This window comes from Heptranchias perlo, chromosome 6 (genome assembly GCF_035084215.1).
Source record: "Heptranchias perlo isolate sHepPer1 chromosome 6, sHepPer1.hap1, whole genome shotgun sequence".
Classification (NCBI taxonomy): Eukaryota; Metazoa; Chordata; class Chondrichthyes; order Hexanchiformes; family Hexanchidae; genus Heptranchias; species Heptranchias perlo.
Window position 1 is genome coordinate 22,834,886 of NC_090330.1, and position 17,401 is coordinate 22,852,286.

At 41.4% G+C, this 17,401-nt stretch overlaps 1 protein-coding gene across 12 annotated transcripts in view; it reads left to right on the top strand.

Annotated features, from left to right (window-relative positions):
• The first annotated feature begins 1,060 nt into the window (after positions 1-1,060).
• The window catches only part of supt20 (SPT20 homolog, SAGA complex component), an 85,875-nt gene continuing 69,534 nt past the window's right edge, over positions 1,061-17,401 (top strand). For 5 of the 12 annotated variants that reach the window (XM_067985908.1, XM_067985915.1, XM_067985916.1 and 2 more), the window contains exons 1-5: positions 1,085-1,213; positions 13,509-13,595; positions 16,214-16,249; positions 16,368-16,426; positions 16,518-16,584. In XM_067985908.1, coding sequence (XP_067842009.1) covers positions 13,593-13,595; positions 16,214-16,249; positions 16,368-16,426; positions 16,518-16,584 — 165 coding nt within the window. In that variant the 5' untranslated portion in view covers positions 1,085-1,213; positions 13,509-13,592. Of the gene's footprint in view, positions 1,214-13,508; positions 13,596-16,213; positions 16,250-16,367; positions 16,427-16,517; positions 16,585-17,401 lie in introns of all 12 variants that reach the window. The other 7 variants (XM_067985918.1, XM_067985919.1, XM_067985917.1 and 4 more) reach the window with 5 other exon arrangements.

The following is a 17,401-nucleotide window of genomic DNA, read 5'->3' on the forward strand; positions in this document are numbered from 1 at the left end:
AGATAAATCGTCAGTAGTCGATGCTGCGCTGAGCCCAGATCAAGCTGGTTTCTGCCGTGGCCACAGCACTTGTGACCAAATACTTGCCCTAACCATCTTCATTGAAAAACTTCCTCGATCTAACAGCAGACTATGATACCGTATGGCGTATTGGTCTTCTGGTGAAAATACCCTGTCATATTGGGTCACCTGCTTGGTTGAATTACTGCTACGGGGCCAATGTTTCAGATGACACATGGCCAACCACACCAGCTCATGGAGATACCAAATCAATGGCCACCTTCAGGGATCAGTTCTAGAACCACTCCTTTTTAATCTGTACATAAACAACCTGCCTGCAACCAGATCACAGAAATTAATCTATGCTGATGACAGTGTTTTTGCTACTGAAGGTAGTGACTTTTCCACTCTGGAAACCACTTTTCAGTATTGGAAATGTTGAATGTGGCTTCTACCCACCATTGAAAAGGGCAACTGTCAGAGAATTTGCCAAGTTTCGTTTTGGATTTGGCAAAAAGTGGAAATCCCAAATTGTTGAATACAAATTTCAGAGTGTCTATTGAGTGTCAGCCAATGAGTTGGTGGCGGGGCAGGACTTACAGCAGGACTCAGAGCAACCAGTCTATTTTACAGCAAAGTCTATTTAAACAGCACGCTACAGCAAACAGTCTACAGAGTCTATTTAAAAAGAGTCTCTATGAACTACAGCAAACAGAACTCCCGCAGCCAATTGCAGAACGTCTATTGACATCTTTGTGTCAGCCAATGAGTTGGAGGCCAGGTGGGACTTATGGCAAGACTCACAGCAATCTATTTTATGGCAAAGGCTACTTACTCAGCAAACAGAGTCTGTTTAAACAGCACACTACATAGTCTATTTTTTAAAAATCTACAAATTAGACTAAATCAGCACCAAGATACTGTTTTAATTTAGGAAATGCAGAAGTACTGCTTTGATATTAGTTTCTTCTAGCTGGTGTTATTTTTGTGTTGCATGTATTAAGGTATTGTCTTGCTGCACCTTACAGCTGGTGTCAGCCACCGCTTGCACCCTGCACTTGGTGTTTCCTGTCCCAGAGCTCCTCCTTCTGGCATCAAACCGGAAGTTCGGTCGGACCGGGGGAAATGGCCGTTTGGTGAGTGGGAGCGGAAAAAAAAGAGAAACAAGCAGCCTGGAGATCGCCGTATACAGCCGGCGATGACACGGGAACCGGCAAGTCAGCTTCTCGCACCTTTTGTACCGTGTGTTTTGACACCGGGTTCCATGTTTGCGGTGCGGTTGGAGCCTGCGCCGATTGTCCCCTCTCATTAACGGGTGTGCCAGGGCTCGGGGACATGGCTGTGAAGACAGCGACTGATGTGGGGGTGGGCCCCAGTGCCGCCTCTTAATGAGATCAGAACGACAGCGAACTCTCCCGGGGGAGGTGCCCGACTTCCATTCCCGGTCTGTGCTGTTCTCAGCCAGGGGGAAGCGCTATGCTTGGTCTCACTGCCCCCCGGGGAGGGAGGGGGGAATCGGCCAGTTGCTGACCGCTGTCTAAGAAGGGCCGATTGCTGTGTGTGTGGATGTCCAGTGAGTGCAGGATCGGAATTGAATAGCTTACTGATAGTTTCTACATTGCACTTGAACAATGGCCTCTTCGGTAAGGTGGGAGTCAACTCAGGGTAGGCGATATTTGGGGAGTGCAACATAGAATGATGCTGCACAAAAGGAGGCCATTCAGCCCATCGTGCCTTTGCCTGCTCTTTGAAAGAGCTATCCAATATTAGTTTCTCCTTATTTACTCTTATCAAATATGAAGTCCCCCATTATCTCCTTCCCACTATTTGGTGGCCTCTAGTATACACCCAGCAGCGTAATAGCTCCTCTATTGTTCCTTAATTCTAACCAAATAGATTTTGTCTTTAAACCCTCAAGTACATCATCCCTTTATAGTGCTGTAACAGTATCTTTGATCAATACTGCCAACCCCCATCTTTTTTCCTTCCCTGTCTTTCCTGAATACGTTGTTGCCACGAATATTAAGGGCCAATTCCTCCCCCTCTTTGAGCCAGGTCTTCATTATTGTCACTATATCCTAATCCCATGTGCCTACAGCTCACCAACCTTATTTACCATGCTCTGTGCATTTACGTACATGCACTCTAAACCCATCTTAGTCTGCCTCACATTTCCCCCTGTCTGATCCCTCCTATTTCTGAACTACACTTTATTCTAATACTGTTTATCTCTCCCAGTCCTCTCTGCACCTTGTATCTCCTCTCTAATGCTTCATCCTGGTGCCGCTCCCCCTACCAAATTAGTTTAAACCCTCCCCCACAGCACTAGTTAACCTTCCTGTGGGGACATTGGTCCCAGCCCTGTTGAGGTGCAACCCATCCATCTTCTACAGGTTCCTCCTGCCCCAGAACTGGTCCAATGGACTGAGATGCTGCAGTCACAGAATGTAATAGTACATGGGGAAGTAAGAGCCCTGGTTGGTGGTTTAATGTAGAATTAGTACAACAGGGCAGGAATGATAGAATACCTAGAATAGTCATAGGATGATGTGTTAGATTGGCATGGAATTTTTTTTTATTCGTTCATGGGATGTGGGCGTTGCTGGCGAGGCCAGCATTTATTGCCTATCCCTAATTGCCCTTGAGAAGGTGGCGGTGAGTCGTCTTCTTGAACCGCTGCAGTCTGTGTGGTGAAGGTTCTCCTACAGTGCTGTTAGGAAGGGAGTTCCAGGATTTTGACCCGGCGACAGTAAAGGAACGGAGAAAAATTTCCAAGTCGGGATGGTGTGTGACTTGGAGGGGAACGTGCAGGTGGTGTTGTTCCCATGTGCCTGCTGACCTTGTCCTTCTAGGTGATAGAGGTTGTGGGTTTGGGAGGTGCCGTCGAAGAAGCCTTGGTGAGTTGCTGCAGTGCATCCAGTGGATGGTACACACTGCAGCCACAGTGCGCCAGTGGTGAAGGGAGTGAATGTTTAGGGTGGTGGATGGGATGCCAATCAAGCGGGCTGCTTTGTCCTGGATGGTGTCGAGCTTCTTGAGTGTTGTTGGAGCTGCACTCATCCAGGCAAGTGGAGAGTATTCCTTCACACTCCTGACTTGTGCCTTGTAGATGGTGGAAAGGCTTTGGGGAGTCAGGAGGTGAGTCGCTCGCTGCATAATACCCAGCCTCTGACCTGTTCTTGTGGCCACAGTATTTATATGGCTGGTCCAGTTAAGTTTCTGGTCAATGGTGACCCCCAGGATGTTGATTGTGGGGGATTCGGCAATGGTAATGCCGTTGAATGTCAAGGGACGTTGAGTATAGGAGATGCATTATATGTATGTGTATATCTGTATGTATGTGTATGTTTTATATATCCACTGGATACTTTGTTCAACTGGTAGCAGATAATGCAAGGCCCATGAAATGCTACAGTAAATATGAACAGAAATAGTAAAGATGTAATAAAATGGCAGACATCCTGTATATTAAATCACATGACATCATAATGTGCAGTGATTGCCTTGGGTTTTTGATTGGGTTTGCCTGATACAGATATAAATTGGGAAAACCTGGTTGGAAAATTGGACAGAGATGCATAATGCAAGATCTCTGCTTATTTAATGCATCCCATGCATTTTCAGTTCTGCATTGCGCAGATGCAAGAAGATCCTACTTGAAACATGTGATTTTAACTTTAAAATCTTAATGAACTGCCCAATGGTGTCATTTAGATGGTAACACAATTTCCCACCATTCCTGCACACATAGCAATGATTCATACCTGGGCACAGATACATGCAAAGGTAGATCTCAAAAGCCTGGCCTGAAGATTGCTAGGAGCATTTTCTGGCCATTTCTCTTCCTTTTATTTAATTTTCTGCCCATAATGCTTGGGTGATCAGGAGATATTGTGGCAGTTGTTGTGGCACTGCCATTTTTTTTTTGCCAATGACAATAGTCACAAAGTGCGTTTCCCCATGAGAATCCTACTCTGTGTGGTGATTTTGTAGGAAGAAGATGATGATCTGCGGAAGTTAAGCTACATCAGAGTTGTTCTGCACCCACCTGTCAGTACCCCCACATCCACATGTACAGACAGGTGCAAATAGATCACTTTGTCGGGATTAGTACATGCAAAGGCTCCCATTTCCAAGGGAGACTGTGATAGCATATCTGATGGCTTATAAATGATGGTATGTGAAGGCCTGACTTTGCTTAATGCTGAATGATAGGAAGCACTCTTATATACTGGAGGAAAGAAGGCAAGTAAAGGAGGTAGCAGCCAGTAGAGCCTGATTGGCCATATCAACTGTGACCATATTTGCAGGCCCTTGCACACCTACCTGACAGCCTTAGTGGGTAACTGGTTTTGAGTCAACAGAAAGAAAACTCAAACGTAACAGTGGTGGCAGCATAGGTAGAATAAAATATCACTTAACGACCAACAAGTGGAACAGTAGTAGACAACATTAAGAAGAAAGAATGAATTTGCTTTTATAGAGCACTTTTCACGACCTCAGGATGTCCACAAGCACTTCACAGCCAATTAAATTCTTAGTTAAAAAATGTTCACGAGGGTGCGGAGGGATAGAATTAGCTTGTTTAGCTGCTGAGGAAAGTACAAAGGAACATGTGTAGCATCTACAGGTGTTGAAGCTGAAGGAGAAGAGCGAGCACAGGTCAGCTAAGAAGCATTGCAAAGAGAGAAAGGAATGTCACAGATTTGAGGCAGCGGAACAGTTGAAGCAGTGACAACGTGAAATAGAGGAAAAGGAGAGACATCATCAATGTACTCTTTAACTGGCAGGAAAGCATATATCTTGAACACCCACATAAACACGAGATAACAGGGTATTCAACTTCTAGACAAACACATATCCATAATAATAGTTGATTTCCCATGGAGATAATGTGGTCACTCTCTTATCCATCTCTGGTGTCTTTGAGTTTTTTTCTTTTCATCATATGGGAGGTGGTATGGATGGGAAAGAAATGGCTGCAGGCTGCGTTTAAGGTGGGATTGTGGGGAAAAAGTGGCCGTCTGTGGCTCCCTCCCTCTTCCCATCCACCCCCCCCCCCCCTCTCATTTTTCGATCTAACTGTAAACCCACTTAAACAGTCTCTTATTCCTATCCTGAGTTACTGGATGCACATCTCTCAGGTATGCTCGAACTATTAAGTTTGAATCCAGTTTTAATGAAAAAAGTTCTTGGCCCTTGACATAATGGCCAGAAGTCCCAACGGATTTGCTGTTGCACACCAGTCTGGAACACGGGACCAACTTGATCGCCACTTCTCTGCTGAAACCCTGCGCAGAACTCAAATAATACATCAAAATCTCCAATACAGAAAATGCAATTACTACTAAATAACTTATCACCCCCTCCATCTATTGAGGAGTATTCGTCTCTTTTCCTTCTGCCAAGCTGAGCAGCATACATGGTGCTGGTAGGGTGGAGGGGGGGTGTGGTTGGTGGTTAAGCTGCACATCCTCCTTTCTTGGGGATAGAAGGATGTGAGGACACAGTATCGCAGTCATTGGATTTCCCCTTGTGACATAAACCTTTCAGTCTCCTCTAATTCAAAGCTATCAAAAACCTTTTCGGCAACCATGATTCTGCAACATCACACAATCAAGTGGCCTTTTATCAGCTGATATGTATCTTCCAACACTGCCTTCATTCATTAGGTGCCAACAGACCTGTTGAATGATCCAGTATTTGCAACAAGAAGATAACTTTGAAAGAGGATAAATACCAGTGTATCACCTCTGGTAGCATGAGATGCAGTTCTGATAGTGAAAGGCAGTTAAACTACATGTTTGTCCCAATCATTGTAGTTCTGGCCCTATACAGGCCCTTATGGCAATCTTGATTGTTCAGTCCATAGTCTATTTGGTTTGACTGAGGAGGATAAGGGAAAGTTGCATGGTATTTAGTTCCAGTTGTATGAACACTGTTGTATAAATGATGTACCCTGGGCAGACACCAGGTAAATTTCCTATGCTAACTTCTTGGCAGGTACCTTAGCTGTTGTGTGCCGAGGGGGAATATTTCTACCCATTTGGAGAAGTCATCAAAAATACCAATAAGTAACAGTTACACTTCTTGAACGAGAAAGGGGTCCAACAAAGTGTTCCCATGGAATCATAGGCTTTAAAGCAATTATTAACTCTGTTGGAGTCAGCTGTGTCGCATATATGACAAGTCTTTGCACAATTAATGGCACCTTTTCTTGTATTCAGTCAGTAAGCTTCTTAGCGGAGTCATGGAATCGTTTTTAGTGATACCAAGTTGCCTACATTTCGAATAGTGGTGGAATTCTCTCTTCTAACATGTCTTTGATTTAATTTCCCCTTCTAAAACTGCCAAATCCTAGAATCATAGAAAATTCACGGCACAGAAGGAGGCCGTTCGGCCCATCGTGTCCGCTGTCTTTGAAACAAGATCGTGTTCTACAACCTACTGGATACAATTTATATCCCCTTCCAGCCACATCATAAGAAAAAGGAGCAGGAGTAGGCCATACGGCCCCTCGAGCCTGCTCTGCCATTTAAAAAGATCATGGCTGATCTAGTCCACAAATGACTAGATTTATTGAATTCAATTTCACAATTTTCCATGGTGAGATTTGAACTTTCAAGCTCTAGGTTTCTAGTTCAGTACCATCACCAGTAGGCCACTGTTCGTCTGAAATTAGAAATTGTAGTGATTCCAACACCACACCCAGAGCTACCCCTCTCAGTACTTCCTCCCTCCTGGACATAAGTCCTCTAACATACTTATTGCTTTCTATCTGTCAGACAATTTCTTATCCATTCCTAAGGTTATTTTGAATCCCTAATGCTTTGCGGTTTTATAGCCTTTCGTGCAGAGCATTGTCAAATGCCTTTTAGAAGTCTTGATACACCATGTTGTGGGGTTTCCCACAGTCCACTAGGGTTGCAGCTTCCTCAAAGAAGCTGAGGAGGATGATCAGGTAGAATCCCCCTTCTGAATCCATGCTCATTCTGTTAACTAAGTTATTATTGTACAGCTAATTCTTGTATGTCTCTCTGGGTATCGTTGACCATACCTACTTGTTGGCTACCTTCTACCTCCCAATCCATCTCATCTGGTATCTGGCTTTCTGACTGCCCTTCCTACCACCTATCTGGTTTAAATGATTCTCAATTGCTGCCTCACAGTTCTTTACAAATCTCTTTGTGCCTACTTGGTTTAGGTGCAGCCCATTTCTCGTACCAGTTATTTATAAAGATAATATTGTTCTGGCACCTTTTGCCAACCACACATTTCCATCCTGTATTTTCTTAGTGAACACCAAACAGTAGCTTGCCAGGGCCTAGAAACACTCCCTACAAAAGCGATTCCCTGTCTCAAGAAAAACCTTTCCGCCAGTGCAATGTGGTTCAGACCACGTGGTTCCCCTCTGTCATCCTGGCTGCTTCATGTGAGTAGTTTCTCAACTGCACTTTCAATTAAATTCTCTCAGGTAGCAACAAAAGAACTGTTGCTCAACACAATCGCACTTGACATTACTAGATATTATTAAGTACATTATGTTCACACATTGTGTTTGGAGCCATTTCTGGAACAGCTTGACGATCCTGTTATCTGGTGCTTACGCAGGACTTCACAATTGGTTCCCAAACAAAAATACCGTCAGTTGGTGGGAAGAGGTAGAGAACCTAGTCTAGAAAAGCAACCTTTCAACTCATAGTAGTGGGCAAAAATATCATCATCTCATTGGAATCTAGGAGTCAATGGAAGGATACGTATATTTTGTCATATCAAAAATGCTTTCTCAGATTTATCTTGATGTCTGAATTGTTAAGTCTCCTCAATGACGGTTTTGTACATTTGGTACAGGATACCAATTTCTCTTCTCCCACAGTTGTCAAATTGCCAGATTTTCAAAGCTTTATAAAACAGAGGATTACAGTTTGCTGAAAATATTAAGCTGATGCAGACTGAGTTAGTTGATCAGACTTTTAAGGTACAGGGTGTACAAAATTTTGCTACATCTAGTACAAGCAACCTGGAGAATGAGTGGGGGGAGGAGTAAATACTCCCCACCAATAGCTTTGAATCTTAATTTTTTGGTTTCAATTTCAACTGCCATTGTAGGAATAGATTCAGTTTCATTGTACAGAACCCAAAGCTAAGATTGATTGTTTGTTTATCTTTGTGTAAAGTTATTCCTGGTAAAGATATTTCATCTTTGTTCATTTTTTCATAAAACTGGTTATTGATAGCATGCAAACTTGAGTGTGCCAGCAGATAAGGCTGGAGGTTGCAAAAATAGTAAAAAGACAGCACTAAAGGCTTTGTATCTGAATGCATGTAGCATTCATAACAAAATGCATGAATTGACAGCTCAAATAGAAATAAATATGTACAACCTGATAGCCATTACAGAGACATGGCTGCAAGATGACAAAGACTGGAACCTGAATATTCAAGGGTACTTGACATTTCAAAAGGACAGGAAGCTAGGAAATGGTGGAGGGGTAGCTCTGTTAATTAAGGATGACATGAGTATAATAGAGAGAAATGACCTTAGTTCTGAAGACCAAGATGTGGAATCAGTTTGGGTAGAGATAAGAAACAGTAAAGGCAAGAAGTCACTTGTGGGAGTAGTTTATAGGCCCCCTAACAGTAACCATACTGTAGGACAGGCTATATAGGAAGAAATAATGGGGGCTTGTGAGAAAGGAACAGCTATAATCATGGGTGATTTTAATCTACATATAGATTGGAAGAACCTGATTGGCAAAGGTAGCCTGGAAGATGAGTTCATAGAGTGCTTTCGGGCCAGTTTCTGAGAGCAGCACGTTCTAGACCCAACCAGAGAGCAGACTAATTTAGATCTGGTAATGTGTAATGAGACAGGATTAATTAATTACCTCATTCTAAAGGAGCCTCTAGGAGCAATATGATTGAATTTCGCATTCAGTTTGAGGGAGAGAAGAGTAGGTCTAAAACTAGTGTTTTAAACTTAAATAAGGGCAATTATGAGGGCATGAAGACAGAGCTAGCTAAAGTGAACTGGAAAATTAGGTTAGGGATAGGTCAGTAGAGATGCAGTGGCAGACATTTAATAAGATATTTCATAACACACAGCAAAGATGCATTCCAGTGAGAAAGAAAGACTCTAGGGGAAGGACATACCATCCGTGGCTAACTAAGGCAATTAAAGATAGTATCAAATTGAAAGAAAAAGCATACAATTCCTCGAAAATTAGCGGCAGGTCAGACGATTGGATAGAATATAAAAAACAGCAAAGAATGTCTAAAAGAATAATAAGTAGGGAGAAATTAGAGTACGAGAGAAAGCTAGCTAGAAATATAAAAACAGATAGAAAGAGTTTCTACACGTATTTAAAAAGGAAAAGAGTAAGTAAAGTGAGCATTGGTCCTCCAGAGAGTGAGTCTGGGGAATTAATAATGGAGAACAAGGAAATGGCGGATGAATTGAACAGATATTTTGCGTCCGTCTTCACTGTAGAGGATACAAATAACATGCCAGAAATAATTGTGAATCAAGAGGTGAAAGGGAGCGAGGGACTTAAAACATTTACAATCACCAGGGAAAGGGTTCTGAAAAAATCATTAGAACTAAAAGCTGACAAGCCCCCAGGTCCTGACGGACTTCATCCTAGGGTCTTATAAGAAGTGGCTGCAGAGATAGTAGATGCATTGGTATTAATTTTACAAAATTCCCTAGATTCCGGAAGGGTCCCATCAGATTGGAAAATAACGAATATAACTCCTCTATTCAAATGTAAGGAATCTTACAACACCAGGTTATAGTCCAACAATTTTATTTTAAAATCACAAGCTTTCGGAGATTATCCCCTTCGTCAGGTTCACCAGAACCCTTTCCCTGGTGATTTTAAAATACCAATGCATCTACTATCTCTGCAGCCACTTCTCCGAAAGCTTGTGATTTTAAAATAAAATTGTTGGACTATAACCTGGTGTTGTAAGATTCCTTACATTTGTCCACCCCAGTCCATCACCAGCATCTCCACATCCTCTATTCAAGAAAGGAGAGACACAGAAAGCAGGAAACTACAGACTAGTTAGCTTAACATCTGTCATAGGGAAAATGCTACAATCTATTATTAAGGGGGTTATAGCAGCTCACTTAGAAAATCTCAATGCAATCAGGCAGAGTCAATACGGCTTTGTGAAAGGGAAATTGTGTTTGACTAATTTATTAGAGTTCTTTGAGGAAGTAACAAGCAACGTGGATAAAGCGGATCCTGTGGATGTGGTGTATTTGGATTTCCAGAAGGCATTTGACAAGGTGCCACATCAAAGGCTACTACACAAAATAAGAGCTTGTGGTGTAGGGGGTAACATATTAGCATGGATAAAGGATTTGTTAGTTAACAGGAAACATGGAGTAGGCATAAATAGGTCATTTTCAGGTTGGCAAGATGTAACGAGTGGAGTGCTACAGGGATCATGCTGGGGCCTCAACTATTTACAGTCTATATCAATGACTTGAATGAAGGGACCGAAGGTATGGTTGCTAAATTTGCTGATGGCACAAAGGTAGGTAGGAAAGTAAGTTGTGAAGAGGATATAAGGAGTCTGCAAAGGGATATAAATAGGTTAAGTGAGTGGGCAAAAAATTGACAGATGGAGGATAATGTGGGAAAATGTGAACTTGTCCACTTTGGCAGGAGGAATAGAAAAGCAGTATATTTAAATAGAGAGAGATTGCAGAACTCTGAGGTACAGTACATGAATCATAAAAAGTTAGTAAGCAGGTACAGCAAATGATTAGGAAGGCAAATGGAATGTTGTCAATTATTGCAAGGAATATAAAAGTAGAGATGTTTTGCTACAGTTTTACAGAGCATTGGTAAGACCACATCTAGAATACTGTGTGCAATTTTGGTCTCCTTATTTAAGAAAGGACATAATTACTTTGGAGGCGATTCAGAGAAGGTTCACTTGACTGATTCCTGGGATGAGGGGGATATCTTATGAGGAAAGATTGGACAAGTTGGGCCTGTATACATTGGAGTTTAGAAGAATGAGGGGTGATCTTATTGAAACATATAAGATCCTGAGGGGACTTGAAGGGATAGATGCTGAGAGGGTGTTTCCCTTGTGGGAGAGACTAGAACTAGGGGACACAGTTTAAAAATAAGGGGTCTCCCAATTTAAGACGGAGATGAGGAGAAATATTTTTCTCTGAGGGTTGTGAGTCCATGGAACCCCCTTCCCTAGAGAGCGATGGATGCAGGGTCATTGAATATTTTTAAGGCTGAGTTAGATAGATTCATGATTAACAAGGGAGTCAAAGGTTATAGTAGGTAGACGAGAAAGTAGGGTTGAGGTCACAATCAAATCAGCCAAGATCTTATCAAATGGCAGAGCAGGCTCGAGGGGCCGAATGGCCTACTCCTGCTCTTTGTATGTATGTTCAAGCTGTTCCAGAAAAGGCTGCAAACACAGTTATGTGAACATAATGTACTTAATAATATCTAGTAATGTCAAGTGCGATTGTGTTGAGCAACAGTTCTTTTGTTGCTACCTGAGAGTATATAATTGAAAGCACAGCTGAGAATCTACTCACATGAAGCAGCCAGGGGAACCATGTGGCCTGTACCAAATTGCATTGGCAGAAAGGCTTTTCTTGAGACAGGGAATTGCTTTTGTAGGGAGTGTTTCTAGGCCCTGGCAAGCTACTGTTTGGAAAGGAGAGGTGTTCACTAAGAAAATACAGGATGGAAATGAATGGTTGGCAAAAGGTGCCTGAACAATATTATCGTCATAAATAACTGGTACAAGAGAAATGGGCTGCACCTAAACCAAGTAGGCACAAAGAGATTTGTAAAGAACTGTGAGGCAGCAATTGAGAATCATTTAAACCAGATAGGTGGTAGGAAGGGCAGTCAGAAAGCCAGATCCCAGATGAGATGGATTGGGAATTAGAAAGTAGAAGTCATTTGTGGACTAGCACCAGAAAATGACTATGAAAGCTGCTGGATTGTCATAAAAACCTAACTGGTCCTCTAATTTCCTTCAGGGAAGGGAACCTGCCACCCTTACCTGGTCTGGCTTACATGTGACTCCAGTCCCACACTATGAAGTTGACTCTTTCTGCCCCCAGGGCAACTAGAAATGGGCAGTAAAGACACCCATATCCCAAGAACAAATATAAAAAAATAAATGATCTGGATTGAGAAACCCAATGCAAAGTGGTCAAATTTGCAAATGATACAAAACTAGATGGGGCCGTGGATTTGGAAGAAGCAGCACAGAAATCATATTATTTGTTGGGTGGAGTATATATTTGAGCAGAAACATGGCAGATGAAATTTAGTATAGACAAATATAAAGCACTACACATAGTGAGAAAAATAAGCAACAGACATACTCCAAGGATGGTGTTGAAAAAGCTATGGGTGAAGCCAGATGAAGCCAAAAGCAACCAAAGAGTTTTAGTAGACTCGAGGATCGGAATGTCCAACCAATGCAGAGCAGCAATCAACAAAGCCAATAGAAAATTAAACTATGTAGCCAAAATAGTAGAATACAAGTTAGGGGAAGTCATAGCCGAACTCTGGTCAGACTGCACCTTGAGTACTTTGTCCTTTTCTGGTGGCCAAGGCGTAAAGGAGACCGTCAGGCTGTGGAGGCAGCGCCACGCACTGATCCCTAGTGTCAATTTCTAAGTTATAAGGAAAGACTGGAGAAACTTAAGCTTTTCAGCCTGGAAAGGAGGTGGCTGAGAGGTGATCCTAGAGGTTTGTAAGATAATTAGGGAAATTGGAAAGATAAATCTAGAATATTACTTTTAGTTAAATAACAAGGGCAGGACAAGGGGACACAGATTCAAACTAGTAAAAGATAACTTTAGGACTGATGTCAGGAAGTTCTTCTTGCACAGAGTGATCAATGGGAATCTTTTAGGAAACTCCATGGTGGCACACTAGGCTGAATGCTGCCTTGTTGTCAAGGACAGTGACTCTCACCTCAACTCTGGAATTCAGGTCTTATGTCCATGTTTGGATCAAGGCTGTAATGAGGTTTGGAGCCAAATGGTCCTGGCAGAACCCAAACTGAGCATTGGTAAGCAGGGCATTGGTGAGTAATTGCTACTTGGTAGTGCTATTGATGACAATTATAAAAATTCCAAATATCCATCTTGTGTGGCTCTAGTTGGTATACCCAATTCACCATATAATAATTCTCCAACATTGGTAGTACCACTGGAAAAATTCTGACTGGGCGCAGGAGGTGCTTTTGTACAGGAAGGTTAAATAGCAGAAGGATTGTGTGGTGCTGTTCCTGAACACCTGCATTGTACTGACTGGCTGAAGTTTTACCCATGGAATGATGTGAAGGAATCTGGAGGGCAGGAAGATACATCTTAAATGCTCTAAATTAAACATAACTACTTAATTGACCCTTTTGGAATATAAATAATTGATCTTTCTCACGTTTGTTTTGATTTTTTGTGAAAGTCCTGCAAAATAATGAACTAATTTTGCTTTCAACAGAGTTCGAAGTCTGTTGGAGAACCATGACTTTATGCCTGAATTCATGATTTCTCTTCTGTTACCTGAGGCCTGATTCCTTTCATAATGGTGAGTTTTGTGCAGTTGAAAGCAGTTTTACTGTTCACCCATGAATTAAAATGGTAACTAATTAAGCACTCTTTTGTTGATTGCTAAAGTTGTCTTTATTTAAAAATTGATTATGAAAAAAAAATTAACCTTTTAGAAAGATTGGAAATTGTACTACACTTTACTATAATTTTTGACAATTGTAAACAATTTTCAACCCCAGTCCATCACCGGCATCTCCACATTATAATTTTTGAGGCAGGGTAACACCATAGTTAGAACATTGAATGCTATCTTTTACAGAAAAAGATAAAATGGAAATTAATTTCTGACCGTAAGTTTTAACATTTTAGTCGTGAGCTGATTTTGGTTGGGAGGGGCTATTTAGCTAGGAGGCAGCAGCAAGATGTGGGAAGATTCATTTTAGAATTTTTTTTACGTGGCACAGGGATTTAGCAGGCTGGACTTCCATCTCTGCATCTATCTACAATTCCAGCACTTACCGAGTGGATGAAAGTCTTGTCTGTGGGCTGTAGGGGTTGTTTGTGAAATAGTTTTGGGAAGCCTTAACTCATTCCAAGTGTACATGAGTCTACTGCAGAAAACTATTCCAAATTGCAACTAAAGTAATAGTCTCACACAGGATGGCTAATGTGAGGAATGGAAAAGGTACTCTTCTGCGGTTGGAGCTAAGGCATGTAATTGTGTAAGTGTAGACAGAGCTTGACCCTGCATCAAAGGGTGGAATACCTGCTTGTGCTTAATGCTGGCATTGTGTACTCAAAGTGAGCTATATTTCCATTTCCTAGTGTTGGAATCTCTTACCTTCATGGGTAGAAAAATTCATTACAAAATTGTTAGACGCCAAGAATTCACACTGCATTGTTTGGTAAAGCCTGATGTGAGAAATTGAATTGGAAACTCCAAAAGAGCAGTTTATGGCAGTGTACATGAAATAAAAACATTGAATGCTAGAACTCTGATATAAAAACAGGAAATACTAAAAATGCATTGTAGATCAGTCAGCATCAGAAAGGGATGGACAGGTTAACATTTCATTTTTAATCAGAGCATCCCCAGGAATGGCTTCTGCCCCCACACAGTTACCTGCAGAGATCTCGAGGATCTACCCTTGGCCTCCCCATGCTCATCTACATGCTGGCAACATCATCTGCAGCTGTGGTGCCAGCTTCCACGTGTACGGTGACTTTGCCCAACCCTATCTCTCCACCACCTCTCTCAATCCCTCCGCTGCCTCTGTATTGTCAAACTGCTTGTCCGACGTCAAGTCTTGGATGTGCTGCAATTTCCTCCAGCTAAACATTGGGAAGACTAAAGCCATCACCTTCAGCCCCCACCACAAACTCTGTACCCTTGTCACCGATTCCATCCCACTCTCCGGCCACTCTTGGGCTGAGCCAGACTGTTGGCAGCCTTGCCGTCCTATTTCATGGAGCTGAGCTTCCGACCCCATATCCTTTCCATCGCAAAGACTGCCTACATCCACCTCTAACATTGCCCACCTCTGGCCCTACCTCAGCCCATCGGCTGCTGAATCATTCATCCACACTTTTGTCACCTTCATACTCGACTGTTCCAATGATCTCCTGGCCAACTATCCTTCACCCTCTGTACTCTTCAGATCATCCAAAACTCTCCCTTAAGACCGTTGTCTTCTTAAAATCTACCTCTTTGACCAGGTCTTTGGTCACGCTTGGCAATATCTCCACCTTTGTCTTGTGTCCACATTTTTGCTGACAATTAAGATACATTTACTTCAAAGCATGTTACGCCATGTTGTGAATATGTTTCTGACATGCTATGTCTGCTCTAGCTTTCATACTCAAGTTGGCACAGCGCTACTTCTGCATCAGGCAATAAGTTGGGTCTTGTTGAAGCAATTTGGGTATGCTGATTTATGACTCAACAGTGTTATACTGTGAGCTTAGTTCTTTATTCTTTAGCTTTTTAAAAAAACAATCTGATTCTGTAAATTTGCTCTGACTTATGGTAGAAAGGGGGATGCAATCTATTATCACACCTCTTCCAAGTAATTCAGTTCCCTGTTGCTATCAACAAGGAATTATTTTCACTGAACCAAACACTCATTCCCTCACATTTAGATTCTTACAATTACAAATATACTTTCAACAAGTTAAAACCTGAAATCATATTTCTGAAATGTAATATTTTGGGTTAAGTTATACATTCCAAATTTGTCCTGGTGAAAACAGGATCAGCCATGGTATTAATGATGATGCTGATTTGGATTTATGCTGGTGTAATCTGGTAATGGAGCGGAAGCAATTTTTTCCTTCATTGCAACCAGTGAGTCACTTGTAAAATTGTTGATTCCTGCGTTTGTAGGAAGAATTCTTGTGGGGGCTTGGGGAGAAAAACAATCAAATAGTTCACTATTTAATATAAATGTATATATAATCATCTTAAATAATCTGCTGTTTGGATTGTTTTCCTGGAGTTTCTCTTTAAAGTAATGTATCCATTGTTGGGATGCCCAATAATTCACCCTACTATATATAAGAAAAAGGTGGGAAATTCTATAGCAAATCCCCAAAGTATGGATTTCAGGTTGCTTAGTATCTTTAGAATTCCTTAGTAAAACCATTTTTTTTCTGCAGTATCACGCTTTGGAGTATGCATTGGACCGTGCAGAGGTGAGTCATCTATAGCAACTCATCTATTCTGCTGTGTAGTAATGCACTGCAACTCTTATTAGACCTGTTACTCAGTTATTCAGTTTATATAATGATTTTTTGGGGATTTTTTTTGTAGTACATAATTGGATGTGCCAGGCAACGACCTCCAAAGAGAAGACATTCATCTAGTGGAAGGTGGTGCTCCATATTTAACATATTTTAAAGTTAAATGTGTTTTTTGACTTGCATAATTTAAAAAAAATAATTTTAAAACTTGTTATTTTAGGAAATCTGTACATCAGAAACTGTATGACTTGTACATGGAAGAATGTGAAAAAGAACCAGAGCTGAAGGTATGCATAATTAATGCACTAATCCATGGTTCCTCCAAGAGCTATTTAGTTCTCCTTGAAAATTTACAGGAAAGCATTTTTAAAACCACTAGGAATCAAGGTTTAAAATTCGTATTTTGTTAATTGGACACAAGAATGAAAGTTTAGTAAATGATAGTGCACAAGTAGAAGAAAAGAATATTAAATCTACAACTTCCCCTTTAGGTCCTACGTTAATGGTTTCATTGGCCTGGCTTTCCAAGTACCCACATAAAATCCTAAATGTAACTAGCTTTATGAAACGGTTAATCCTATATTCAAATCTTTTTAAAAGTTTTACAAATCCTGAAAATTTAGTTATTTTTTCTGGTTGATCAAGATGAGGCCTACTGATTAAGACGAGTTCAATTTGGGAAAGTGTGAGGTCATTCACTTTGGACCTAAGAAAGATAGATCAGAGGATTTTCTAAATGGAAAGAAGCTAGGAACTGTGGATGAGCAGAGAGATTTAGGGGTCCAAGTACAGAAATCACTAAAAGCTGATGGACAGGTTCAAGAAATAATTTAAAAGGCTAACTGAATGTTGGCCTTTATTTCAAGAAGGCTGGAATACAAATGGGTGGTAGTTATGTTACAGCTGTACAGAGCTCTGGTTAGACCCCATCTGGAGTACTGCATTCAATTCTGGGCACCGCACCTCAGGAAGGATATATTGGCCTTGGAGGGGGTGCAGCGCAGATTCACTAGAATGATCTGAGGTTAAAAGGGTTAAGTTATGAGGACAGGTTGCATAAACTAGGCTTGTATTCCCTTGAATATAGAAGATTAAGGCGTGATC